The 27502-nt window shown below is 47.8% G+C and overlaps 1 protein-coding gene, 1 long non-coding RNA gene and 1 other non-coding gene across 3 annotated transcripts; 2 read left to right on the top strand and 1 right to left on the bottom strand.

The window, feature by feature from the left end:
• Positions 1-3996: 3996 nt before the first annotated feature.
• On the bottom strand, positions 3997-7849 carry LOC149999568 (uncharacterized). The gene is made up of 3 exons (XR_016513474.1): positions 7757-7849; positions 5438-5521; positions 3997-4089 (listed from the first exon to the last, which is right to left on the bottom strand). It is a non-coding gene; the product is annotated as an uncharacterized LOC149999568 (long non-coding RNA).
• A 79-nt stretch (positions 7850-7928) lies between these two features.
• Positions 7929-26850, top strand: PWWP3A (PWWP domain containing 3A, DNA repair factor). The gene is made up of 14 exons (XM_090289152.1): positions 7929-8085; positions 9113-9237; positions 9915-10000; positions 11120-11190; positions 12996-13775; positions 15231-15332; positions 17262-17332; positions 18940-19016; positions 19697-19757; positions 21730-21805; positions 22233-22283; positions 22800-23236; positions 24414-24502; positions 26499-26850. Exons 2-14 carry the CDS (start codon positions 9181-9183, stop codon positions 26551-26553), a joined length of 2013 nt encoding a protein of 670 aa, XP_090145278.1. The 5' UTR covers positions 7929-8085; positions 9113-9180; the 3' UTR covers positions 26554-26850.
• LOC149999567 (U6 spliceosomal RNA) lies at positions 9721-9825 on the top strand. Its single transcript, XR_016513769.1, has one exon. It is a non-coding gene; the product is annotated as a U6 spliceosomal RNA (small nuclear RNA).
• Positions 26851-27502: the final 652 nt, after the last annotated feature.

The raw sequence follows: 27502 nt of genomic DNA, 5'->3' as shown, positions 1-27502 counted from the left end.
ACACGTGGACAGAATTAATGTCTATGCTAGACATCCTTTTTAGTGGAGAAGAGAGGGGAATGATCAGACGAGCTGCTATGAGGAAATGGGAAAGAGAACACCCTCCTGGTCCGGGAGTTATCCCGGCTGAACAGAAATTCTCCAACGTAGATCCTGAGTGGAATCATAACAGGCCAGAAGATAGGACTCAGATGAGGGACCTTAGGAGTCTCATCATCAGGGGAATTAAAGAGTCTGTCCCTAGAACACAGAACGTCTCAAAGGCACTTGAGATACAGCAAGAAAGAAATGAGGCTCCATCTGTGTTCCTACAGAGAGAGGCTCAGGGACCAGATGAGAAAGTATTCTGGTCTAGATCCAGAGGACGCTGTGGGGCAGGGACTCCTAAAGGTCACCTTTGTAACAAAAAGTTGGCCAGATATTAGTAAGAAATTACAGAAGGTAGATGGGTGGAATGAAAGAACGGTTGAGGAACTCCTCAGGGAAGCTCAGAAAGTGTACGTTAGGAGGGAGGAGGAGAAGCAAAAGCAGAAGGCCCGGATCATGGTCTCAACTGTTGAGAAAGTCATCCAGGGGAAGCAAGGACTAGAAACACTAAACAGAAGGGGTCGCCAGGGGCCCAGACGAGAGGGCAACGGGGAAAGAAAGTCTTTAAGGCCTGGGGTATGTTACAAGTGCGGGAAACCCGGCCATATTAGGTGGGAGTGTCCTGACCTCCAGAAAGAGAGAGATCTTATAAACCTCATGACCTTCGATGAGGAGTAGGGGTGTCAGGGGCTCCTTTTAAGTAGATCCCACCAAGAGCCCTTGATAAATTTAAAGGTGGGACCCCATAAAGAAGAAACTACACTTTTAATAGATACAGGGGCAGCCAGATCATCTTTAACTTTTCAACCCCAAGGGACAGACTTCTCTAAGGAAAAGATATTAGTGTCAGGGGTAAAAGGGGAGGGATTTCAAGTGCCAGTTTTCCAGCAAATGCAACTACAATTAGGAGAAGAACTGATTGAGGAGTCTCTTCTATTCGTCCCTGAGGCTGGAGTAAATTTATTAGGTCGAGACTTAATTGTCAGGCTAGGCTTAGACCTCGGGGTAGAAGAGGGACAAATTAAGGTCAAGCTGAATCTCCTAACTGAAGCAGAAGAACAGCAAATTGATTCTATAGTGTGGGCTAATGAAGGAAATCGGGGGGGGGGGGGGCGCTGAAGATTGCTCCTTTTGAAATTGAACTACAAAAACCAGGGGAAACTGTCTGCAGACGCCAGTACCCCCATTTCCAATGAGGGAAAAAAGGGCTTACAGCCTGTTATTCATAAACTCCTGCAGGATGGGCTTCTGGAGCCATGTATGTCCCCCTATAATACCCCCATCCTCCCCATCAAGAAATCTGATGGCAACTACCAGCTGGTCCAGGACCTAAGAGCCATAAACCAACTTGTCCAGACCCGCCATCCTGTCGTCCCTAACCCCTATACTCTCCTTAGCAAAATCCCCTTTGAACATAAGTGGTTTAGTGTAATAGATCTCAAAGACGCATTTTGGGCTTGCCCCCTTGCTCTAAAAAGCAGAGACTTGTTTGCCTTTGAATGGGAGGACTTAACTACGGGAAGGAAACAGCAATATCGCTGGACAGTCCTGCCCCAGGGCTTTACAGAAGCTCCAAATCTGTTTGGCCAAGCTCTTGAACAAATCCTTACAGAATTCCTTCCTGTGGGACACACTCAATTACTGCAATATGTGGATGACTTACTCCTCTCTGGTCCTGATCAAGAGGAAGTGAGACTCTCTACTATTTCTCTCCTAAACTTCTTGGGTCAGAAGGGATTGTGTGTGTCTAAGGAAAAACTGCAGTTTGTAGAACAGGAGGTAAAATACTTAGGCCATCTAATAAGTGCAGGGAAGAGAAAAATCAGCCCTGAGAGGATAGCCGCTATTACTACCCTTCCCTTACCTCGGACTAAGCGAGAATTGAGAAAATGTTTAGGGCTAACAGGGTATTGCAGGCTCTGGATAGAGTCATATGCTCAGAAAACCAGACTATTGTATTCAAAACTGTTAGAACAAGAACCAGATCCTCTTCAGTGGATGACAGAGGAGATAAATACTGTCAATGAGCTAAAACAAGCTCTAGTAACTGCCCCAGTTTTAGCCCTTCCTTCCTTAGAGAAACCTTTCCACCTCTTTGTCACGGTGCATCAGGGCACGGCACTAGGTGTTCTGGCTCAGGAGTGGGCTGGAAAGAAACAACCTGTTGCCTAGCTCTCCAAACTCCTTGATCCAGTTTCTCGAGGGTGGCCAGAATGTATCCAGACGGTGGCTGCTACAGCTTTGTTAGTAGAAGAAAGCAGGAAATTGACCTTCGGGGGGCCTCTCACTGTAACCTCCCCTCATCAAGTCAGAACAATTCTAAACCAGAGGGCAGGACAGTGGTTAACCGACTCCAGGATTCTTAAGTATGAGGCTATCCTCCTAGAAAAGGATGATTTTTCTCTCTCTCAAAGCCCAAATTTGAACCCTGCTAGCTTCCTTAGGGCAGGAGGAGAGGGGACTCAAGAGGTTTTAGAGCATAACTGCCTTGATGTCATAGAATACCAGACTAAGGTCAGGCCGGATTTGAGAGAAAAGCCCTTACAGGATGGACAGTCCCTCTTCATCGATGGCTCTTCCCGAGTAATCAATGGGAAAAGGCATAATGGATATGCCATTATTGATGGGGACTCTCAAGCACTTTCTGAGGGAGGGAGGCTGCCTAATAATTGGTCTGCACAGACTTGTGAACTCTATGCTTTAGGGCAGGTATTAAAACTACTAAAGGACAAGGAAGGAACCATCTATACGGACTCTTAAGTATGCCTATGGGGTAGCCCATACCTTTGGAAAAATTTGGCTAGAACGAGGACTAATAAATAGCTGGGGGAAAGAACTAGTACATGAAAAACTAGTCAAGTCAGTCCTGGATGGCCTCCTACTCCCTGCAGAAGTCACTATAGTCCACACCAATGGGCATCAGACCGGGGGATCATATGAAGCTAGAGGAAATAGGCTGGCTGATAATGCAGCAAAGCAGGCTGTGTTGGAGGGAGAAAGTAAAGTCCTCTACCTGGTTCCGTGCCTCCCCTCTGTGTCAATAGCTCCTACCTTTTCCTTGGAGGAAATAAGGAGATTAAATCAGATAGGAGCCTCGAAGGATGCAACTGGTAAGTGGAAACTCCCAGATGGGAGAGAGATGCTGAATAAGCAGGTCCTCAGGGAGATTATGATAACACTGCATCAAGGCAGTCATTGGGGACCTCAGGCTCTCTGTGACACAGTCCTCAGACAATATGGGGGATTTGGAATTTACACTATAGCTAAGCAGATCTGCCATGGATGCCTCATATGCCAGAAGGTAAACAAACAGGCAGTACGAAAGATGCCAGCTGGGGGAAGGCCGCCGGGACTCAGGCCCTTCCAGAGCATTCAGGTTGATTTTACTGAAATGCCAAAGGTGGGTCATCAAAAATTTCTCTTAGTTATAGTAGATCATTTCTCTGGGTGGGTGGAAGCCTTACCACTTCCATCAGCCACAGCAAGCAAGGTGGTTAAAATAATCCTTGAACAAATTATCCCCAGATTCGGCTTAGTCGAAAATATTGACTCAGACAATGGGAGTCATTTTTCCTCCCAAGTGCTAAAGGGTGTTATGAGGTGTCTGGACATCAAATGGGAATATCATACCCCCTGGCACCCTCCTTCCTCGGGCAGAGTAGAACGCATGAATCAAACCCTAAAGAAACAATTAGCTAAACTGATCTTGGAGACCAAGTTACCATGGACCAAGTGTCTGCCATTGGCTCTCCTCAGGATCAGGACAGCTCCTAGGAAGGATACTGGGATATCACCCTATGAGTTCCTATATGGACTCCCTTACCTGGGGGGGAGGACTGAGATACCCACCCTGGAGACCAAGGATCAGTTCTTAAAGAAATATATATTGGCTATTACATCTACCCTTGCTTCTCTCAAGGTGAAAGGCCTCCTTGCCCAGACCCCACCGCTCGAGTTCCCGTTTCACCGCTTCCAGCCTGGCGACAAGGTCCTGATCAAGTCCTGGAGAGAAGAGAAACTTCAGCCCAAGTGGGAAGGACCTTTCCAAGTGCTCCTGACCACTGAGACTGCCGTGAGAACTGCTGAAAAGGGGTGGACTCATTATACTAGGGTGAAGGGACCCCTAGAAGAAAAGGCAGAGGCTGAGTGGGAAGTAACCTCAGAGCAGGGAAGGGACCCTCTGAAGTTAACTCTCAGGAAAAAGTCATGTTCCCCAGGTGGGGGTGTGGGCCCTTTATAATGCTCTGTTGGATAACCGTCTCCTTCCAGGGCACTCTGGGCTGGGTCAGGCCGATAACCCTAATTATTAATGTAACTGAAAGTACAAATACCCAAACCCTGAAGTTTGATGCATGCCAAGTTTTGTCTTGTGGGGACCTTACTTATCAATGCTGGCTGTCATCTCAGGAGAAGTATATCTGTCCCTATCTAGAAAACAATGGGATTCTTACATATTTAGGAAACGTCCCTTGTCCTACATGGGAGGATATTTGGTGGACAACTAACCCTAGTGGGCAAACGGCCGCTCCCCCTGAGCCAGTAAAACTGCTCCTGCCTAAAATAACTTTCAGCAAAGGAGCTCCTCCCCCAAACTGCCAGCCTCTCCAGGGCAACCCTCTTTTTCTGACACTGAACCAGCCACAGTCCTTAAGTCAGGAACCCCATGTAGCTACCAGAGTTTATGGCCTAGGAGCTGATGTATCTGGCATAGATCCAGTAGGGTGGCTAGGTCTTCACTTAGTGACAACTACTCCTTCCCTAGAAAATCTAACTTCCCCCAGCCGGACCTCAGAAACACCTCAGAAAAGGTCCCAGAATGATCCAACCAAGGTAAAAGTTTTTGAGGTATTAGATCTCAGACAGACCTTAGAGATAGAGACTGGATACGGGGACGCAAATGCTTGGGTAGAATGGGTCAAATTTACTGTTAGATCCTTGAATAAAAGCAACTGTTATGCTTGTACCACAGGGAGGCCCCAGGCACAGGTCGTACCATTTCCACTAGGTTGGGACTCTGACCCCTCAGGAATGGCCTGTATGCTCGCTCTCTACCAGGATGAGAATGCATGGGGAAATGAGACTTGCAGAAGCTTGTCTCTCCTCTTTCCCTCTATAGGGAGTAATGGGACTCAATCCCTTCCTCTATACTCAGTAGGACCCATGAATTACTCTTCTTGCCTCTCTAGGTGGGACGCGAATTCGGGTACCCCTGTGGAAGAACTCCTAACATGCACTCATACCAGAAATGCGAGCCACCTTCACAGTGGGGCTGGCAACTATATTCCCCTTCGAATCCCCAGAGCAGATGTCTGGTGGTATTGTGGGCAGAGGAGCCTCTGGAAAATCCTACCTGACAGGTGGAGTGGAACCTGTGCCCTGGTTCAATTGGCTATCCCATTTACCCTTGCATTTCCAAAACCGATCCAGACTGCCCCTGTTAGGAAAAAGAGGTCAATGGCGCTTGGTGGATCCTTTGATCCTCATATCTATATTGACACCACTGGGGTCCCCAGAGGAGTTCCAGATGAGTTTAAAGCTAGAAATCAGATAGCAGCAGGGTTTGAGTCAGTGCTTTTCTGGTGGTCAACCATTAATAAAAATGTTGGTTGGATAAACTATATTTATTATAACCAACAGAGGTTTATCAATTATAGTAGGAATGCCATAGAAGGAATCGCTCAACAATTAGATGCCACCAGTCGAGTGGCTTGGAAGAACAGGATGGCACTGGATATGATGCTGGCAGAAAAGGGAGGTGTATGTGTAATGCTTGGGGGACAGTGTTGCACCTTTATCCCTAATAATACAGCCCCTGATGGATCTATCACTAAGGCTCTGCAGGGACTAACTACCTTAGCAAATGAGCTGGCGGAAAACTCAGGCATTGACAATCCCATAACAGGATGGTTAGAAAACTGGTTTGGCAACTGGAAAGGAATGATCTCATCAGCTCTGGTATCCCTCATAGTGGTAGCAGGCGCCCTCACAGCTTTAGGATGTTGTATTATTCCATGCGTCAGAGGTTTAGTTCAGAGGCTAATTGAGACTGCACTGACTAAACAGATGCTGGCAACTTTTCATAATCTCCTCCTCCGAGAAACCAAAGGGAATCCTAACTATGAGGAAGAAAGTCGAGAAATCCTCCTTAGATTTGAAGGGATAAATAGGATGGTTTGAGTAGTCAATTTTCCAAAAGAGACAGGGGGGAATTGTTGGAAACAAGGACATAGTGACTCCCAAACCAGTAAAAAAAGTCATTGGTAATGAAGGACAAATGTAATTAAAGGGTCTCTGAGAAGGGAGCTGACAGCACTGGCATATCTACAAACCACAGAAGGGGCATTTAGATAACCGTGTTAGATTGTAACTCCGGAGTAACCAGTCACGGAGAAACGGGGAAGAAGGAGAGGGGAGGGGGAGCCAGTTGCATTAGGGAGGGGGAGCGCTCTCACTGTAGGGCGAGGAGGCTGGTCAATTTCGTTTTGCCATGGCAATTTCAGGGTGGGGAAGCCAAGACTATAAAACCAGGTTCCTTTGTCTATTTGGCGTGCACATTCTCCTGGCTGTGGGGGTGCGCCCGGCTCTGCAGACTTGTGAATGAAGGCCTCGTTTTACTGCTCAAGTCCTGTGTCCCAGTTTTTATTGTGAGCGTTTCTCACAACATCATAGTGAATTATATTAAAAACAGAGAGGGAGAGGCAGCGCACAGGGCTTCTAGGCACCACGCAGGTGCCCTTTTTCCCCAGGCACTAGTCAAAGTAAGATTACCTGCAACACCACGACCCCCTTTTGTGGGTGTGCGCCGCCGCCCTGAACTTAAACCGCTTCAGCAGAGGTGTGAGAAACGCTCACAATAAAAACTGGGACACAGGACTTGAGCAGTAAAACGAGGCCTTTATTCACGAGTCTGCAGAGCCGGGTGCACCCTCACAGCCAGGAGAATGTGCGCACCAAGTAGACAAAGATGGCTGGCTTTATAGTCTTGGCTTCCCCACCCTGAAATTGCCACGCAAAGCGAAATTGACCAGCCTCCTCGCCCTAAAGTGAGAGCGCTCCCCCTCCCCTCCCCTTCTTCCCCGTTTCTCCATTACTGGTTACTCCGGAGTTACAATCTAACACAGTTATCTAAATGCCCCTTCTGTGGTTTGTAGATATGCCAGTGCTGTCAGCTCCCTTCTCAGAGACCCTCTAATTACATTTGCCCTTAAGACCCTTAAATTAATTTGCCCTTTGTTACTAATGACTTTTTACTGGTTTGGGAGTCACTATGTCCTTGTTTCTAACAGAGGCTCCTCAGTAACAAGAAAGCTCTGGAAGGTTCTGGAAGGCTCCTTCCGCGCCAAGCCACGAGGGTCTTACTGGAGGCAGCGGGCACCCTGAGGCTGTTTTATAAAAAGGTTTGGGCTAAAGCCCTTCACATACTTGCGCGGGGAAGCAGCCAGGAAGAGGGAGGTTGCCCATCCTCCAGGCAGCCTCTCGCGCGCTCCCAGCACCCATCACTCAGTCTGCGCACCTCCCCCCCCCCACCTTGTCTCTCAGCCTGGCATCAAGACAGTCGGTTTGTTCCCGCCCACCCGCGCCCTCCACTCAGTTTGCGCCCGCCCACCTCGAGCCCATCAGTCAGTCTGTGCCTGCCCCGCGCCCGTCAATCACCTCCGCGCTTGCCTACCTCATGCTAGTCAATCAGTCTCTGCCTGCCGCCCCGCGCCCACCTGTCCATCAACCCGCCTTGCTTGCGACCCAGCGGAAGGGGTGGGGCAACGGCGCGGTCGCACTAAGCTCTATTGGTCGGCTGGGAGGAAAACTCAGCTGAGCTGGAAGGCTGGCTCCGCCTCCAGCCCGCAGGGAACCACAGAGGCGGCGGAGGTGGTGAGCGCGGGCGTGGGCGGTGGCAGCAGCGGCTGGGGCGGCGCGGGTGCCAACGCCGTTGAGCCACCGCGGCCTGCTCGCTCTGCACGCCGGCCACGGAGACGCCGCGCTGGGGAGGCCGAGCGCCCGGTGAGCCTGCGGGCTGTACCTCTCGGATCGGCCAGGGCCGGAGCCTAAGGCAGCTGGGCCTAGGGGTGGGGAGTGGCGAATCCCCATAGAAGCTCCACGGGGCACTGACCTGCGCTGCTGCGGGAACCCCCACCCGTGCTGCGTGAGCCCCACCTCTGTTCCCTGACTAACGTCCTTTATTGCCTGACGCCCCCTTCTTCGTCCTAAACCCCCCTGCTGCTTGAACCCTTCACTCTGGTGCGTGAGCCCCTCTGCTGCCCGAACACCCTCCTCCACTGACTGAACCTCCCCTGCGTGAGGTCTGCTACGTGGGCTCCCCTGTGCTGCTCGCAACCCTTTCCTCTGTCGCCTGTACCCTCTCCTCTCTGTGTGAACCCTTCCTCTGCTGCTCGAATCCCTGCCTTTCCTGCCTGAGTCCCTTCTTTTGCTGATTGAACCCCTTCTCTGCCGCCTGAACCCCCACCTCTGCTGATTGACCTACCATCGCTGCTGTGGTGAATTCCCCCTTTGCACAAGCGACTCTCACCCCCCACCTTCTTTGCGTTTATGCTGACAGCCCAACCAGTTTTCCCACTGATGTAAGGAGCCTTTGCAGCTGTCCCGTCCTTCAGGGATATGGCGGCCAAAAGAACAGGCCTTTCCCTCCGATTTTATTTTTTGGCTCTGTGGTCAACTGTTAGCTCCCCAAATGAGGGAGGGTTGTGGATTTTGTTTAAAATGCTTCCTGTCCTGAGGTTCGTGGGAGCCTTCACCATAGAGATGATTTACTCAGGAACCTTTTAAAAAGTAATGTAGTTACAGCCTTTTGGAAGGGAGTTTGGCTGTGTTTTATTTGTGGGGAAAAAAAAAAAAAAACAACAGGTGCCCCCTGGGTACCAGGGCCTGTCATCTCTTTTTTATTTCAAGCATCTCCATGCAGGGTTACAACTTGGGGATAAACTCCTATAACTTTTGACGTTAAGGGTTGCATCTGCCTTAAAATTGCCAGTGAACCACGTTAGAAACAGCCCTGCAAATTTTGTTGCAGGGTTCATCGCACCAGACCTTCAAGCACTGTGTGCCAAATCCTTCCCACTTGCCACATGAGTCCAAATCATGATGGACGCCAAGTATGTCCTCTGCAGATGGAAAGAGCGATTATGGCCTGCAAAGGTGACAGCATTATTGTGTAATTTCAGGAATAGACATGACTTTTAGGTGACAAGTAAAATCTTTGAGAGACATAGGAGTTGCTTCAGTGGCATAATTGAGCCTGAACAGTTGGCTGCAGTTTCTGTTGGCACCAAATCTCATTCCCCACTTAATGGGGTTTTGGTGGAGTGCCTACAAGGTTAAACTGCTGGAAGTGTCTTTTTTTTCCACGCTAAAAAAATAAAAAAATTAAGAGTCGGCTCTAAAAGGCATGTCCAGCTGTAATTCAAGGAAATTTCTGGCGGAGAGCCCTCTGCTAGTAAATAATGAGAGGATCTGGGGAGACTTTCCAGCCAAGCGGTAGGAAAAAAAACTGCAAGGCAGAAACCCATCCTTGTCAGGATTTGCCATTGACTTCTTGTGCCTCAGTTTCCTCACCTGTAAAATAAGGAAGATTAGACAGAAGATCTCTGAAGTTCTGTGCTTGTATACTTAAAGAATTATCTGCTCCCTTCGGCAGCACATATCCTAAAATTGGAACAATAGAGAAGATTAGTATGACCTTCGCTCAAGGATGACACACAAATTTGTGAAGCATTTCATATTTAAAAAAAAATTATCTTGCTGCATTTGTATCTGTTGTCAGTGCTTCCTACTCTGTGTTCTGTCATAGTAACAGGAATTTTTTTTTTTAACAGGTTTTGGCCAGAAATCAGATGTTAACCACAACTAAGGGAAAAAAGGAATTTTTTCTGAATGTTCAAATACTTTCCGTAGACAAAAAGTTAAGTGTTATTTTTTTTTTAAATGCTATATTTTTCCTTATGAGATTTTTGATATCACCCTCCACCCCCCCATCCCCAAAAGTGAAGTCTATGCCTATGGGCTTATTAAGGTAACTCTTTAGTTCTTGTAACTGATTAGCGCTCATAATGACCTTAGGAGGAAAACAGCTGATTTTATTTTATACCAGTTTGGAAATTGAAGATCTACACAAGGCATTTATGTGTGATCTCCAGAGAGACCAGTTTATTTATAAATTACAACAGGGTGAACTCTCATCATTGGCGTTCAAGTAGGATATTTCCTTCCCATGGATTTATTTGTGCACCCCCCACCCCCGCCAGGAACTTGTGTGATAAGCCCATCAGTTTCAAAATACTTGATGTTTGAGCCTGTCCCTCTAATAAAATATTTAGCATTCAGAAGACAAACTCATGACTCTGGCAGTACATTACTGTTTCTTGATTATCTGGGATGGAAGGGCGAAAAATAATCTTGAATGAAGATTAAAATGCTTAGTTCATGTAAGACTGTATCGAGTCTGATGGAAGAGTTCCCTATTACAAACAGAATTAAAACAACCCAGTAGGCTCCTCCTGTTGGTAGGTCCCCACTCCTCTTTCTTCAGAGCCGCTAAGCTTGCTCAGTCCCCCCTCACCCACCTCACACTTTCCCTGTGGCTAGGGAAGTAATTGAATACTTGAATTTGAAAAGAAAGCACATCCTTTTAAACTAAAACATACCTGCTGGGCTGTAAACAGCTTTTAGTGACATTATCTCTACTGTGAAAATATAACAAAAGAGTTATATGTGCAGTTGAAAGTAGGATTTGCCTTATAAAAGTCACAATTTGAATTCATTTTTACTCTTAAATCCCTCCAACCTTTCTTAAAAGGGAGGGGGAAAAAAAACAAACCATATTCACCAGGGTCCTTGTTGCCTCTAACCTCAGGCACATGATTCCTAGTTGGCTGTAACTTGGTTTAAGTGGAAAGTTGAGAAGGAAGATAATGAGTCTAATTCTTTTGTCATTTGAAGAAAAATGTGTTTGAAAAATGTCTCCGTGAGCTGGCAGGTAACCAGTTATGGTAGCGTATAACTGTGGTTTCTGTCCTTGCAGAGTGAGAGTGAAAAGCACGGAAACCAAGATCCTGAGAAAGTCCCACATCGAGGACATCGCTGCCTTATTAGGTAAGGATCCTCGACACCTTCACAAAGGAAGGGAGAGTTTGGGGAGTGGTAGGGACATAACTCTCCAGGTCAAAATAACCTGACTCACCAGTTAGTCCTGTCACACAAGGGAACATGAATTCCCTGGGCTTAAGGAAAGGAAGAAAATAGGTGTACTTTCTTAAACCTTTCTAGAATTTGCCCCTAGGGCCTATCTCTGCTTGACTCCCAGAACTGCTGGGTGTCAGGATCTGTTGGTCACATTCCTGGTCTCCAGGATACACAGAACACAGAATGGATTTGCTTCCTTGAGCAGAGGTGGAAACAATTTTCTTTTTCTTTTTCCCCTCATCCCATAAAATGATGCCATTGCTGGTCTGGTTTGTGCCCAAGGTTTCAGAGTCTGTATGTTTAAATTCTGAAGCTGAGCCCAGTGGAGAAGGCACTGTTTGGCTGGTCTGGCCTGGCTCTAGCATTGCTGGAACTCAGTGACCACCTTGCCTTCTTTTTTTTTTTTGTTGTTGTTGTTGTTGTTGTTGTTGCCTTTTCTCTTGAGAAATCACCCAGAGAGCAGTCTAGGATTTTATACCAGGTTTATTGAGGGAAGGGAGGGAAAGGGATTAGAGGTAAGAGGGAAACTCCCAGTCCCCATTGAGCAAGGGGAAAGGAGAAAGGGGAAGGGAGGGGGAGAGGAGAAGGGGAAAGGAAGGGGGAGTGGAGACTCCCAGTCACCCAGAAGGGCCCGTGGGAATTGCCTCCTATATCCCCCTGCACCTTCTTTGCACATTGCATAGGTGGGAGACTATGCCTGGGCTTAGCACCACTGAGGACTGCCAAAGCACCTTCATTCCCCAGGAAACCCTGACTGTAGGCAGCCCTGAGTTTTCTTTCTTCTCAGAGTGTGGGAGTGCTTGTCTCATGTGCAAGGGACTATTTGTCTTGTGAAAAGATCATTCAGAATTCCTTCCCGTGGTGTTTATAAAATAGGGTCTATATTTCTACATCGTTAGGAAAGCAGATTTTATTGTTCAAAGTGGTTCCACCCCTGCACTCCCTTGGTGTGTCAGCTATCACTTCTCGATCGCCGCTATCTGCTTGCTCAGGTTGTGTTGGGGGCCAGTTATTTGTGGGTGCCCTTATATGAAACACTTATATGAAACACAGGAAGTCCTGTGTTGATGGAGGTAATAGCCACTGAACAACAAGATTGCATCTGTCACCTGGTTCCCATGAATTGCGCCAGGTCTGTCTGTGTCAGAATGAATACATGATGCTGTTGCAGCAGAGAGGCCAGTCTGCACTCCACGCCCAGGGTGCTCTTTCCTGCCTTTCAGATGCTATTGCAAAAAAGCATGGAAAATTGACCGGCCCACAAGGAGTCCTTTCAATATGTTCTTTCCCACCCTATTCTCCACCCCAGAATACATACAGTGCCTTCCAGTTCTTTATTTCCTTGGCATAGACTCCCATTGACACTGATTGAATTGGGAGTTGTCAGGCTGCAATAGGATTTGTGAAACATCTGAATATGTTTTGACGGCAGGATTGTTTGTAATCTGGAGGAATTTGTTTTTGTAACCCAATCAGTTTAGAGTCACTCAATATGTTTTTTAAAAAAATGGAGCCCTGCAGTCCTTAACACAGATCCCATAGCCACCTATGGTTTTGTAGCTGTCTACTCCTTTGGGGAAGACGGGAAAAGTGTCAGTCCTCCCATTAGGTGGAAAACTAGCTACAGAATGAGACTGATCCTGTAAAGCGATGCTCTGATGGCAGTGCCCGGGTGTCTGGATGCCACTAGGCTTTGTTTATTTATCATCCCTCAGCCTCACAGAACAAGACTTCAGCGAAACCTGTGGAGGAGTTGACCTACAGACGGTCACTTCGTGTGGCTCTGGATGTTTTGAATGAGAGAACCAGTTCCCATCAAGAAAGCTCTTCAAAGAAAGAAGGAACTGCTGTGTCTGCAGGAGAGAAGCACATGGAACTGGCATCCTCACTCCGTGATCCGAACCCTTCATTTCTTTTCCATGAGGGGGTGTTGAACAGTTCTGGACCTGAGAGAAGGGAACGAGTATACCAGAGACTGTCAGACTCATTCACTAGTGAAAGTGACCTCAAGTGCCAAGTGGACCACAAGAAGGGGATTAGAGAAAGTGAAAGCCCACTTGCCCTGGTGGTCTCATCTGGAGGTGGTTCTCAGTACCAGAGTAGATCAAGAATACACCTCGAAAATGGGATGACCTTGAGTAAAAAGGGAAGAAATTTGGCACAGGAACCCAGTGGGTGTCAGAATGGCCTTTCCCCTCCAGTGGGAGAGGGGAAAAGAGAGAGTAAGAAAGAGGTGGGCAGCCCAGCAGCCAAGAGCTTACCTTCTACAGGTAGGGAGCAGGGTCTGTGTGCCAAAGGGCACCATCAGAATTTGCCATCAGGCAGCCCAACTATGCATCCAGCCTGCCCAGATTCTGGAGACCTACCTGTGAAGCAGCTGTGCTCTGGTGGCAGCCAAAGGTCTGGACCAAGGGGATACATGATTCTGCGCAGTGCCAGTAGGCCCAGCCCCCTCGCTACCTCAGAAGACACAAGTCTTCATGTCCTGGATGAAGGTAGGTCTGTCCCACCGTTGGGACATGGTGGGGTTCTGGTACTCCCTCGGCCAGATTTGGAGCCAGGCCCCATGTTTTTTTAACCAGATCCTAATGAGATCGGTACCAGAATAGATCCAGAGCAGAGATTTCTCAATTCCTTTTTGTCTCTCTCTCCCACTGGGCTATAACGACTCCTACTTCTCACCATATTTATGTCATTATTTTTGTTTTGAAGGGGAGAAAGGAGACAGAGTGGGGCCTATGGCAGCTTGCCCACAGTCCTGTGTGGCCCAGCCCTGTTGTGGGAGGCATTGTGGCTGTGAAAACGCTCCCTCTGTCCCCAGGATTAACTGGTGTTTCTCTCTGTTTTTTTTCTTCTTTTTTTTCTTTAAGATTTTATTTATTTACTTTTAGAGAGAGGGAAAGGGATGGAGAAAGAGAGGGAGAGAAACATCAGTGGGCTTGAGATACATCCATCTGTTGCCTCTCACACACCCCCAACTGGGAACCTGACCCACAGCCCAGGCCCTCATTGGGAATCAAACCAGTGACCTTTTATTTAGCAGGCTGGCTCTCAATCCACTGAGCCACACCAACTGGGACTAATTTTTATTTCTTAATTTTTAAGTGTTTAAAAATTGATAAGAGAGAGAAACATCGCTTTGTTGTTGCACTTGTTTATTGGTTCTTGTGTGTGTCCTAACTGGGGATCCAGCCCACAGACCTTGATGTATCAGGACAACGACCTAACCAACTGAGTTTGCCAGCCAGGGCTAACTCCTTTCTTCTTAAACCATTGCAGAAGTGAGAACACAGGAGCCTCAAAGTAACGAACTCACTCTAGAGGCTCCTGACTTCTCACAAAGTCCTGTGTAGACACATTTGTATGCCACTGCAGTTAGGTGCTGTGATTTTTTTTCCATTTTCACATCATAGCATCCCACTTACTTTTGAAATGCTAATTAGGATATCTTCATTTCTGCTTGCGGGGGTGTCTCGGGTTTACTTGCTGCCCACCTCCTGCCCAGGGGTCTGCCCTGAATCCACACTTCCTTCATGAGGCCTGTACCCTCACATATTCACAGAACAATGGTTCTCACCTCCCTGTGTTCTGAATACAGCCCTGCCTTGTCCCCTAGTTGTACCCCCATCTCTGACATCCACTGAGAGCTTCACACTGGAAAGAAATAAGCCCCCAAAAGGGATCCTGTCCACAATCCAGTCACCCTCCTGTGACTTCCATTGCTACTTGTGCCTTCCAGCTTCAGTGTGAAAGCATACCCCTCTCTATCTCACCCTGTCTCGTTTATTTGTCTTTTAAATGCCTTCTAATGGAAGCGCACCCCACTTGAATCGGGCAGTGTGGAAGTCTGTGTAACATGGGATCTGTTCTCAGTGATGATCATGGATCACAAAGTGTTTTTCTTGGGATGAGCCACTGACCCTGAAAGTCTAATCTGACATTATTGGCAGACCGTCAGTCTTCTGAAGAGTCAATGGAGTTTGATCCCATTAATTCCATCCTGGAGGAGGAAGAAGAGGATGAGGAGCTCCCAAGAATCCTTTTGTATCATGGTAAGGCATGGGAATGACCCCAGGGGGTCGGGGGAGCATGCCACACAAAGGAAGGATGGAGTCTAAGTCATCACATGGCTTTCTTCTCTTTTCCTGCTGTCCCCTATGGGCATAAGACAACCAAGTGATCAAGTGGCTTCCCCGGCCACCTTTGGGGTATGACCAGGCACCCCTCACTGGCCTTTGAAGACAGCACCTGTGTGTCTTTCAGAGGCAGGAGTTGGCACCCTCCCGCACATGCTACCTGCTCTGAGCAGACTTCCTTGAACAGATCAGAGCTAGGGACCCACATTGTAAACTGACAACACAAAGCCAGTTTGCTTCATGAAATAAATGATTGAGAACTGGTTCCTTTGTTATACTCGTTCATTAACCTCTCGTGTTACTAGAGTCTAGTCTGTTTTGCTTTGTTTTTTTAATCTTTTTTTAAACCTTTCAATTTTGAAAGAATTATAGATTCATAGGATGTTGCAGAAATAGCACAGGGAGGGCTGGGGACCTGTCCCCCAGCCTCCCAATGGCAACAGCATACAAGACCAGGAAGCCATGATGTGGGTACAACCCCCGGGCATCTCCACGTCTCCCATGCTGCCTAAGTATCCTTGTTACACAGTCTTCCTCCCAAACCACTGAGTGCTTTTCTCTCACTGTCACTGTATTTACAGGTTTGCATTTTCCTTTTTTTTTTTTTTTTTAACTTAATGATAATTTAGACTTTTCTTTTTTTTTTTTTTTTTACATTTCCACATGGTATTCTGATTATTTCCAGAAAAACTAGTTACTTTACTAGGAGTGACGGGCAGTCCTGTGTACTGAGCCTCTTCCACTACTGGGTGTCTAGATTGTCCCATGACTGGGGCCACAGTGCCTGCGTCACATGCTTCTGGGAAATAATTCTGTAGCATAAGCTCCTAAAGCAGGGCTTCGTAGGCCACAGAGAAGGATCACTGCCTTTTTGCAAGGAAGCATTTCCTTCCCCACTGCCACCAAGTGCAGATCAGATTGCCTTGGCCCCCAAAACCTGGGTGTTTGTTTTTTCTCCTGGTTTCTGCTTCCATTTTGGGTTTTTCCCGTCATCCTGATTGTCTATCTGGGTGTTTACTCTTTGTCTCTGAATTGGCCATCTGTACCCTGACCCATTGTCCTCTGAGAAAGGGAGGCTACTCATGGGGGTAACAGCTCCTCACAGACCTGTGGAAGGTGGTTTCCCAATTTGCCTCTGTCCTCAGTCTTGCTTCTCACTATGTCCAGTTTTAACATTAGGCAGTCAGACAGCATGGCTTCCCTCGTCTCGCAGCAGTGTCAGACAGAGGATCCTGGCTCTGTGTCAAATACCAGCCTCGCTTCTCCAAGGTTTTGTTACCCGATTTTTTAAATATTTAAATTATTTACTCATTTGGGAGGTTTTGGTGGAATGTAGTTTAATTTTGTTCAGAAATAACTATGTAGTTCTCTAATAATTAAATAAATTTCTTTCTCTTCAAAAGTCCCCAGTTCCTCGCAGATGAGCTTCTCAGAAACTGAATTTTCATGTTGAGTTTTCATTGTGTACCATTGGCTCCATTTTGGCTTTCTACCAAGACTTTTTTTTAATGTTTATTTTGGAGTAATTTGAGATTTAGAGACATTGCTAACATGGTACAGAGCCCCTGCTACCAGCTTCCCCTGTTTTGCCACCTATGTGACCATGGCATGTTGTCACCAGTAGTAAACCAATGTGGTGCCTCACTCTTAACTGTTCAGCGTGCTCATAATCAGCCCTGAGATTCCAGGATGGGAGTTAAATACCTTTTCAGTCCTTTAAGTGAACTGTGTTAGCATCACATTTAAACATTATCACAGCAACTGTTTTCTCAAGCTGATGCATTTGCTGCCTAACATGGATATGACTTGTCTGTTCTTTTTGTTTTCCTTTCTTTTTAATTCTAGAACCACGTTCGTTTGAAGTAGGAATGCTGGTCTGGCTTAAATACCAAAAATACCCCTTCTGGCCCGCAGTGGTAAGAACAACTCTATCTCCTAAGTGCAGTTACTCAGTTCCCTCAACAGCTGGATCTGGGCAAATGTTTTCACCATTTCATCATTACTAGGAAAAGCATTGGGCCTATCAGCAGGATTTCTGGAGACATATGTACTTAAATAAAGGGAGTTTAGTCATTGTGGCACCATTGAGGGTAAGGTTTACAGTCAAATTTTTACCAACCAGGCTTAGAAAAACCTGCCTGAAAAAAATATCCACAGTTGCTTATTTTAAATGTGCATTTTAGAGTTTTTCCCCATGGGAGTTTTTTGTTTTTAATCCTCATCTGAGGACATTTTTTGAGAGAGAGGAGGGGAGAGAGAAACATTGATGCAAGAGAGAAGCATCAGTTGGTTGTCTCCCGTATGCACCTGGACCAGGGATTGAACCCACAACCTTTTGGTTATGAGACGACTCTCCAACAACTGAGCCACACCATCCAGGTCCCCTTGTGGGAGCTATATAATCTTTTAGATTTTGGGGTAGGGCGCATTCTACATATAAAAACAGGCTTTTGAGATCCTGCCCAGTGCCCCAGTGTGGTGAATGAGCTTAAATGTAGCTACATTTGTGGCCTTACTTTTTCTCTATGCCAGACATTGCAAACCGGTCAGTTTATTGTTTAGGCAAAGGCACTGTCTTGGCTACTCGCACCCCTTCATTTCCCCTTCTATGCTCCTTCAACTGAGACAGGATCTGCATGATTCTAGCTGGAGTCTTAAAATTTTTAGTGAGAAACTATGACATTTAAGTTGGAAAGGCATTAGCTGTAGTCAGGAGCAGCTGTGTTGTCTGGATGAGTCTGACATGCAGTCAGCAGGGCCTCCTTGTATAGAGCAGCATGGCCATGGGAAGGGCAGAACTGGACCTGAGGTATTTGTGGGTAGAATTTGTAGCTTGAACACACGTCGGATGAGCCAGGCATCTCAATACAGCCCCTGGCACAGTTGTGGTGGCTGATTATTGGACCCTTCTCCCTCCAGCACCTACTTTCCAGCAGGTGCCACATCCTACATGCAGTAGGCACCCTTTTTCTGGCCCTTTCTGCCCTTTCCTTGTTTTCACCAGTTTCCTAGGGACCCTGCTATTAAACAGGTCACCAACACGATAGATTCTTGGGGTAACATTTCTGGGGCATGAGTGTCCACAGACATCCTTGCCAGTGAACCCTGTGTGCAGCCTGTGAAGCACTACAGAAGGGGGCTCCTTGGCTTTCACAGTCTGAGAGCACGGGTTTGGGTCAGACTCTGCTTCCATCTCATGTGCCTTGGGCTGATCCTGAACCAGCCCTACTCAGCCATGATGATTACGTAGAGATGGCTGGCAACAGCAGGTGTAGTCGCTTTTATTTAAGTTTAAGAAAACCCTGTCTGATTCTGCTCAGTTCTGTAACCCCTCAGAACCATGCATGTAGCAAAATGTGGGCCGTTCTGAGAATGTTGCCATGTGGACTTCACCTCTGTCCCCTAGCCAGTGGCATTTCCTGTCACCTCTGACACCGCTCAGCGAGATGGTGTCAGAAAAGTATTTAAAACCCACTGCTTCTCCTGGGCTCTTGATGCTTTGCTTTCTTGGCTTTACCCATAGGTCAAGAGCATCAGGCGGAGAGACAAGAAAGCAAGTGTGCTTTTCATCGAAGGACACATGGACCCGAAAGGGCGAGGGTGAGCCCACCATCCCTGGCTATTCACAGATGCTTCCTGGGGCAGGGTCCAGGGAATAGGCATCTTGGGGGTGCCAGGTTCCACAGCTCAGTTTTCCCACCTTTATTTGTCAGCTTTGAAAGGCCACCTACCCAGACGTGTGTTAGATTTCAGTTTTCCACAAATTCGTAAAGGTGGCTCCCTTCATGCAGGTCATAAGTTGCAAACCTGATGCAGCCTGAGTTTTGGCCATGTGGGTCGTTGTCCATGTTTCTCCACTCATCCTTTGTCATGGGGTGAGAATGCACACAATGTGTCACTCTGCTTCCAGTGGGCTCTGAAGGCACCGTACCCCTTGTCACTGAGGTGACTGTGGAGCTGGTCCTCTCTGATCCTCTGGCACATGAGTGCTGCCACCCATCCCTTGGTCACCAGCAATGTGGAGGTTGGGCCCTGGCTTCCTGCCTGTCCTGTACAGCAGCCCCTGTCATGTCCCTTTGAGGACCCACTAAAGGGTACCTATCACTCCAGGGCCTGGCTTCAAGGGTCTTCCTTAGGTAGCTGGGGACAGCAGTCACCTTGGGTGAACTGGTCTGGCAGAGGCCGCAGCACAGCTCCTACTAACTTTGTCAGAGGAAGCGAATGTCTTTTAGGTCATGCAGTGCTTTTCATTTGTGTAACTTTTTCTCTGTTTCTGGCAGCATCACAGTGCCTTTTAAGAGGCTGAAACACTTCGACTGTAAAGAGAAACAGACACTTCTGGTAGGTGGCTTGTTATCTGTGCTTTGCTAGATAGTTCCCTTATGACTGGTGACTGTGTCCTTTGTGGAGTCTTTGAAACCACTATTGCAGTGTATTAAGTGCCTGCCATGTCTGCTCTGGCCACTACCATTGTGGGTCTCTGCATGGGACTCTCAGCCACCCAGGAGCTTACCACCTGTCTGCCCTATTGTTCAGTGGTAGAAACTGAGGCTTGGTGCAATGAACTATTTGTCCTGGGCTGGGGGGTTAGGTGGCAGAGATCCTGGGTGCAAGGCCCGCTCCTTCTGGCTCCTTCTGAGGCTAACCCTTGGGATGAGGCACCAGGGCCCTTTAGAGTTGGGACCCCCACCCCACCTGGTGCTTGAGCACAGCATAGATTGGGGCCAGGAAATTCCCTAGAGTACCTGCTGTGCTTCCAGTGGTTGCATCCCCATAATTCTATGGTCGGCTTTGTTATACATGAGTCCATGAGCCATGAGGGACTGCTCCATTCAAAATGCTGACTGCTCAGCCTTGAAACATTGCTTTTTATTGTTCCAGCTTTCAAAAAAACCAAACCAAAACTGGGCTGGGTTAGGGAGCCTCGTGCCTGCATCCCACTGTAGGAATTCCCACAGGAATTGCCAGGGTTTCCTGGCTTTCCAGGTTGGGAAGCAGTCTGTGTCTGAGCCATATCCTCAGTGCTGGGGCCTGGGAAGCTCACTGCCTATGCCTGTGTTGTTTCCCTGAGGACGGCAGGCCTTGGGTTACAGGGGCAGGTGGATGTTTAGAAGATTGGCACCCACACCAGACCCCAACCCTTTTTTTTTATTTCGCTGATTTTCCCATCTCCACAACACAAGCCTCACCCATCTGCCTTGTCGGAGTTTGTTCACTGCAACATCTAACCCACAACCAGCGCCAGGGACCTGGTTCTAGTCTTACAGGGTTCCATATTCCCCTGAATGCCAGTCTGCAAGTATGGGGAGCTGCTCACCCAGCCTTCCAAGCCAGAAGCCACCTGCCTGTCTCTTCTAAGTGGTGTGCATTCTTAGGGTCCTGGTAGCTTTCCCATGGAGGGTGCAGAAAGGAGAATAGGTATCTTGCTCCGAGATGTTTATGAGAATGTAGCACATGGGTCTTGTGTGGTCTAGATGCCTGGAGGGCATTCATGGCTGGCTTCCTGTTTCCCAAATCTACCTGTAAGATGGATGTGTAGGGGAGCACAAGGGGCTGGTTCCTCTGAGCAATGGTGAGCAGCACCTCCAAGGGATGGATGTGTTCCCTATTCTGGGTTGTTGATGCCTTGATTGCCTCTCATGGCCTCCACTGACCCTTGTGTGACTGTCACTGCTTTGTGGCATCTGTAGGGCTCTGTTTGTCTCCTTGTCTGAGGAGCCTCAGTGCCTACCATCCCAGGTGCCAGTCAGCAAGGCCTTCTTCCCTGAGCCCCAGAGCTGTTTGCTATGCTTGTATCCCTTGTCTGCCTCATGCAGCGACCACAGGAGAGAGGCTGGGCCAAGGCAGTGGTAACTCAGGATGTGGGTCTCAGGTTCATCTCGAGCCTGTGGACATTTTCTGGAAGTTCATCCCAGCTTAGGAAACCTCGCTGGTTATATTGTCCTTGGTTTGGTAGGAGCCAAGTGTCCCTCCCTCCGGCGTTATGCTGCCCTGCTCCAAATGTGGGCACAAAGACATGTCTTAGAAGGATTTACTTCACACAACTTTAACGTCTTCTTCCTATGGTGGTCATGGCACCTGCACTTTTGGGTATTTATCCACCTTGCTCTTAAGAGTCTTGAGGTTTCTAGCCCAGAGCCAGGCTCACGAGGGCCCATGTTGTGAGCAGCACAGCAGCAGATCTGGGCCTTGATAGGCTTTCCCTGAAGGGCACCTGCTGGGTACCCTTCCTGGACAAGGGCACTGAGACAGCGGGCAGTGGTGAGGAGCCCCAGCAGACTCCCGTTGACACTTGCTTTCTCTCTCATTGCAGAATAAAGCCAAGGAGGACTTCGACCAGGCCATTGGCTGGTGTGTCTCCCTTATCACTGACTACAGGGTCCGGCTCGGTATGTGGGACCTCCACAGCATCAGACAGAGGGAGTGGGCAGGAACAGCAGTGTGGGCGTCCTTTGCAGACCCTCTGGTGAGGGTTGAGCGCAGCCCATTCCCCATGGTAGTCTGGCCTAGCCCCTGACAATCGTGTCCCCAGCACAGGTGGGTGAGCAGGCATCCGGGCGGAGGTGGGGATATTGGGCATGAACAAAAGACAGGGCCTTCTTTGAACCAGAGCTGGTTTCTGTCCACCCCAGGTTAGGCTGTTGGGAATCTGAATCAGGCTTGTTAGCAGAAATGCCTGGCCTTTTTGGGAGCCCCAGCCTCCATGCTGCACCAGCCCTCTTGCTAGAAGGGCCTGAAACATGACCTTACAACCTAGGAGTTTCCAGAGTATACCTCATTTGTGACATGCCTTCTCCCATCCTTTCTCCTCTTCAGGCTGTGGTTCCTTCTCCGGCTCTTTCCTGGAATATTATGCAGCTGATATAAGTAAGTCGACCGGCTCCTCTTGAAAAACATGACCGACTTTTTAGTCTAAAATCAACAGGTACCATGCAGCCTAACCCAGTATCCACGGAGCTTCCCCAGATCTTCTCTCCCTGCCATAGGGGCCTGAACGACAGGTCCACATCCAAAACTACCCTGTCAGTGATAACACCCAAATGTTAAAATACATGAGCAGTACCTTCCATCTGCCTTCCTTGTCTCTGTGTTTTTGGTTAGTGACAACCACGCACTGTCCCATTCCTTCTGTCCTTTAAGAGGGAGGTAGATGAATTAATGCTGCTTTTGGAGGGCTAGAGGGGCTCTGCTCTTTCAGGTTAAACTTGGCTGAAGGGCAGAGTTGGGAGAGAGATGAGGGTTCCTGACAACGTAAGAGCCCTTTAGGAATGTGGCTGCCCCAGTGTCCCCAGGGCCTGGGGTCTCCCCCACCCCCACAGGATGCAGTGAAGGGGACCCTACCTGTCTGGGTGGCAGTCCCATAGACATGCGCCTCCTCTGCAGGCTATCCTGTCCGCAAGTCCATCCAGCAGGATGTTTTAGGGACCCGATTCCCTCAGCTCTGCCAGGAGGACCCTGAGATGCCTACAGCTGGAAGCCCCTGGGGCAGGAGGCAGCCCTACAGAAAAGTCTTGCCCGACCGGTCTCGGGCTGCCCGGGACCGGGCCAACCGGAAGCTGGTGGAGTACATCGTGAAGGCGAGGGGTGCTGAGAGCCATCTGCAGGCCATCTTAAAGAACAGGAAGCCATCCAGGTGGCTGAACACATTTCTGAACTCAGGGCAGTACATGACGTGTGTGGAGACATACCTGGAGGACGAGGAACAGCTGGACCTAGTGGTGAAGTACTTGCAGGGGGTCTATCAGGAGACAGGCAGCAGGATGCTGACTCAGATCAATGGTGACAGAATCCGCTTTATCCTGGACGTTCTTCTGCCTGAAGTGAGTGGCCAGAAGGGCATCCTGTGTGTGAGGGTGGTGGTGGGGTCTGCGGTGTGGGCCCAACCAAAACCCCAGTTCAGCTTTGCCCAGTCATGGGCTGTACTGGGCATGGGGCATGGGTCGGTTTGGTGCTGGGATATTCTCCTCCCAGAATCTGCCCAGAAGCCCTTGCATTATGGAGCCCGGCACGGCACTTACCTAGCCACTCCATGGGTGATAGCACAGAGCCAGGATGTTCTGATTTCATTGCCAGCCCTGGGGGAATGTGATTCGGGCTTCATCTTCATGCACAGGTAGTGACTGTTCCAGAATTTACTCAGGAAAAGGGATTTTTAATTTTCCTCAGTGTTGGGGCTAGTCTGGGCAAGGGGCAGACATGGGTCCTCAGTTACCATTAAGTTCAGAGAGGGCACTGCTGGGCACATGTATGCACAGTGTGGACAGGACATTGTCAAGTGCAAATATGTTGGACTTTATAATTGTGGAAAGAAAGTCTCAAATGCATACAAAAACAAAAGAACATTGTGAGCCCTTATGTGTTTATATCCTGGCTGGATTAATGACCTCAGTCCATATGTACCTCCAGTCCTCCCCCCAGATTAGTTCTTTTAGGGAGGGAAATCTCAAACATTTCTTAATTTATAAATACTTCCTTGTCTATCTCTAAAATGGGTGATCCTGTCTCCTGGGACATCTGGGGTTGTCACACTAGGGGTACTGCTGGCATCGAGGAGATGGGGCTAGCGATGCTGCTCTATATCCCACAGTGCCCAGGGTGGCCCCACAGAGAAAGAGAGATTTTGATGTTTTTTGATCTAAGCACAATGCTATTATTGCACCTAAAAAATTGACAGATATCAGGCACCTATTATTTATTCAAATCACCACTATTGTACCTTTTTTTTTTTTTTAAACAGTAAAGTCAAAAGTTTTCAAAAATGCACTTGTTTTGGTGCTGCCTTTCATTGTATGTTTTTAATGGTGAAAACTCATCTCTAGTTCAGAGGTAATGTTACTGATTTAATTCATAAACTTTGTTACAAGCAGAGCTGTTGTGGGTTCCATACATATCTTTTGAGCCATAAACAGGGATGTGTCTGGAGGCCAGCAGTTGGATTTCTCAGAGTTTAGCACCACAAATTGTCTGGCCCAGTGTTAACCTGTCCTCCTCTTACAGGCGATCATCTGTGCAATTTCTGCTGTGGACGCGGTAGATTACAAGACAGCTGAGGAGAAGTACATCAAAGGACCTTTGCTGAGCTACCGGTAGGCTGCTCAGAGCCCTGCCCCAACCAAATTGCAGCTTATTTTCCAAGGCTTGTACATGCACTCATGCTAGTATCTGGGACCAGATCTTGATACGTTGGACCAGATACACACTTAGTAAATGAGTCAACATAACTTGAAAATACACATTGACACTTGGCTGATGAACTGCCAGACAAACCTGGTAAAACCAGCAGTGAACATTCCTGTCCTCTGGCCAGTTTTGGCCATGGGCCCTGGCCCCTGAAATAGACAAAAGCCCTGGGCCCACATAGAGGCCTACAGGGGCAGCCAGGGTAACTGCTGGACATATGCTCAGGCCTCTCTTCCTAAGCTCCTGTTGCTGGGGGCTGATGTCTGTATTTCCAGCTCTCTCCCCTGTTGTTGCATTGCCATGGCTGTTTGAGAACAGGCAGCACTTGGCCTGGTGGGTCCTTGCTGGTCAGAGAAGGCTCTGATCAAGATGTTTCTAGGCGGGGAGCAATGGGGGGAAAAAGTGGGACAACTGTAATAGAAAAACAATAAATAACAAACAGACAAATAAATAAATGAAATATGTTTCTCTCATATTGGTGTGTTTAGCTGCCCTTGGAGTTCTGGCCCTGGAGCCCCTAATCCTGTCTGGGCGTGCTGCCAGGCCTTGCTGGGTACAGGCGTGACCATGTGCCAGTGAAAGGCTGAAGACTCAACTAGAGTCACAGGCCAGGGGCTCCATCCAGGGTCAACTGGGCATTGTCATGGAACATTCAGGGCTGAAGACACTCAGCATCTTTCCCAGGAAGGGCCCCAGCATATGCAAGGGGGTAGGAGGGCCACCTGCCAGCTGTAGTGGATGACAGGCCTTCTACACAGCTGCCCACAAGGGTCTGTTGTGCAGCTGTCTTTGGCCTTGGTCAAGTGCCCAAGGTTTGAAGGGTTCAGTATGCCAGAAGGTTGCAGTTTCAATTCCTGGTTAGGGCACATATCTAGGTAGTGAGTTTGATCCCCAGTTGAGCATATATAGAAGGCAGCCAATTGACGTTTCTCACATCAACGTTTCTCTCTCTTCCTCTCTCTCTAAAATCAATAATAAAAAATGTCCTCGGGTGAGGATTAAAAAAGAAAAAAAAAGATAGCGGTCTTGGGAGGTGGAGGACAGAGCAGCAGCGCCTCAGAGCTCAGTCTTTTGTTCCTATAACTGCATCTCCATCTCCATGCTCTTCCTTCTGCTGGCTTGCCAGCATTAAGAGTATTAGGAGTTCTTAACTACCTCTGCCTACCATGAACTTGTGAAATGCCCTTGGAAATGAGGTTCACTGGCTGACATGACTGAATTAGGGTTAAAACACTGGCCCCATTTTATTCCCTCAGGCACATGGTCTAAGGAACACGATTAGTGATCGGACTCTTTCTATCCTTCGGCCCATTTTCAGTCACATGTTCCGTCTGTCATGGGCTCCGTCTACCCTTTATTCTTCTTGTCTTGTAAGTTAAGAGGTTGTGCACACATCTGACTTTATTACACTCTGCATTGCAAAGGTGTGTGCTGTTTCCATTATGCTCTTTTTCAGGCTGCCTATGTTCTTGTTTTGATCTGACGCTCGCATATTTACCTCGCCAATGTTCCCATGTTTCGCTAGGCCACCTCAGAATCGATGTTCCTTGTTAATCTATCCTAAATGCAGTGTTCAGCCAAGTGATTGTTAACACAATGTTTCTTAACAGGGAGTCATTTAATAAGGATAATTTGCTATTTCAGACTTCTAACAACTATTTTTACTTAGTTGTGGTAAAATATATATAACACAACTTCACCATCTTAACCATTTTTAAGTGCACAGTTCAGCAGCATTAAACACATTCACATTGTTGTGCAACCATCACTACCATCATCTCCAGAACTTTTCATCTTCTCAAACTGAAACTATGCCCCTATCATATACCAGCTCCTCTGTTTCGTGCTTTTTAAAACATAATTAATAACTAAAATGAAGATGTCACTTTTTGTCTTCTGAAGGGAAAAAGAAATATTTGACAACCAGCTCCTAGAAGAAAGGAACCAGCGATGCTGACATGGGAAAGCACCATTGTGTGGTAGTGAAGAGTCACCGGAGGTCGCTGTTCTGTCAAACATGCTTTTGGAAGATGGGACTGGGGAGATGTGTACATCAGATATATCTGGGTTCTATTTTCCTGGCTTTTGGGGGAAGGTACAGTTCCTGAAAGGTTTTTAGAAGGACAAAAATGACTTATTTTGCTTTATACCATTACTTGTGACTGTATGGAATAGTTTAATATAAGGTACACATTTGTCTTTTTATGTTAAAAAGCATTGTATCCGATATTAAACAAGTTCTGTTTTTTTTTAAGAGTTTGATATGAATGTATAGCTCCAGAGACATTGTGTATTTTTCCATTTCCCCCTCCTCCTTTGTGTGGTTCCTCTTAAGATGATTCCTGAGTTTGGTGTGCTTCCTGGTACATTTCTGAGGAAAACTAGTGTTTGTAAAAGAAGAAACCAAAGACCAGCTACCTTCTCATGCTTTAGTGCTTGCTCTGTTGCTTGTGTAGGACAAGAGATGGATATAAATCTCCATGGCCTCTTTCCCCGCTGTCTATGTGAGGGGTGGTGAGTTTCCGTTCCAGATGGATGCTGAGGCCACCAGTCTGCTGTGGGTTTCCATACATGACAGCATCTGTCCAAGCACTGGGCATTGTCACCACCCAGCCAACCCTGTGGTCTCGGTAATCTACGTGGGTAGCTGTGATGATCCTGTGTGTTTGCTGCTCCTACACAGACAGCTAACTAAGGTCATCGTGTATAGATAGGTCTTGGGCCTGGCTCTTGGTCTGGAATCCATGGAATTGGGCTCTCTTCCTGCCTGAAGCATGAGACAGGTTCCAGGGCCCCAAGGGTCCCTGGCATGGGATCATAGCTGTGTGCAGACTCATTCTTCATTTACACTTGGCCAGTCCTCGAACACAGTTACCAGTCAGAACCACACACCAATGAGTTATTCT

This window comes from Furipterus horrens, unplaced genomic scaffold (genome assembly GCF_987537825.1).
Source record: "Furipterus horrens unplaced genomic scaffold, mFurHor1.1.pri manual_scaffold_10, whole genome shotgun sequence".
NCBI lineage: Eukaryota > Metazoa > Chordata > Mammalia > Chiroptera > Furipteridae > Furipterus > Furipterus horrens.
This window is presented reverse-complemented; position numbering and strand designations above follow the sequence as displayed.

What these genes read in the sequence shown, in the direction of transcription:
- PWWP3A (XM_090289152.1), top strand. Translation starts at nt 9,181, where the DNA reads ATGATGGACGCCAAGTATGTCCTCTGCAGATGGAAAGAGCGATTATGG. An exon ending in ATGGACCCGAAAGGGCGAGG is followed by an intron (nt 19,017 to 19,696) that starts GTGAGCCCACCA and finishes TGTTTCTGGCAG; the next exon opens with CATCACAGTGCCTTTTAAGA. An exon ending in GGACCTTTGCTGAGCTACCG is followed by an intron (nt 24,503 to 26,498) that starts GTAGGCTGCTCA and finishes TGTCTTCTGAAG; the next exon opens with GGAAAAAGAAATATTTGACA.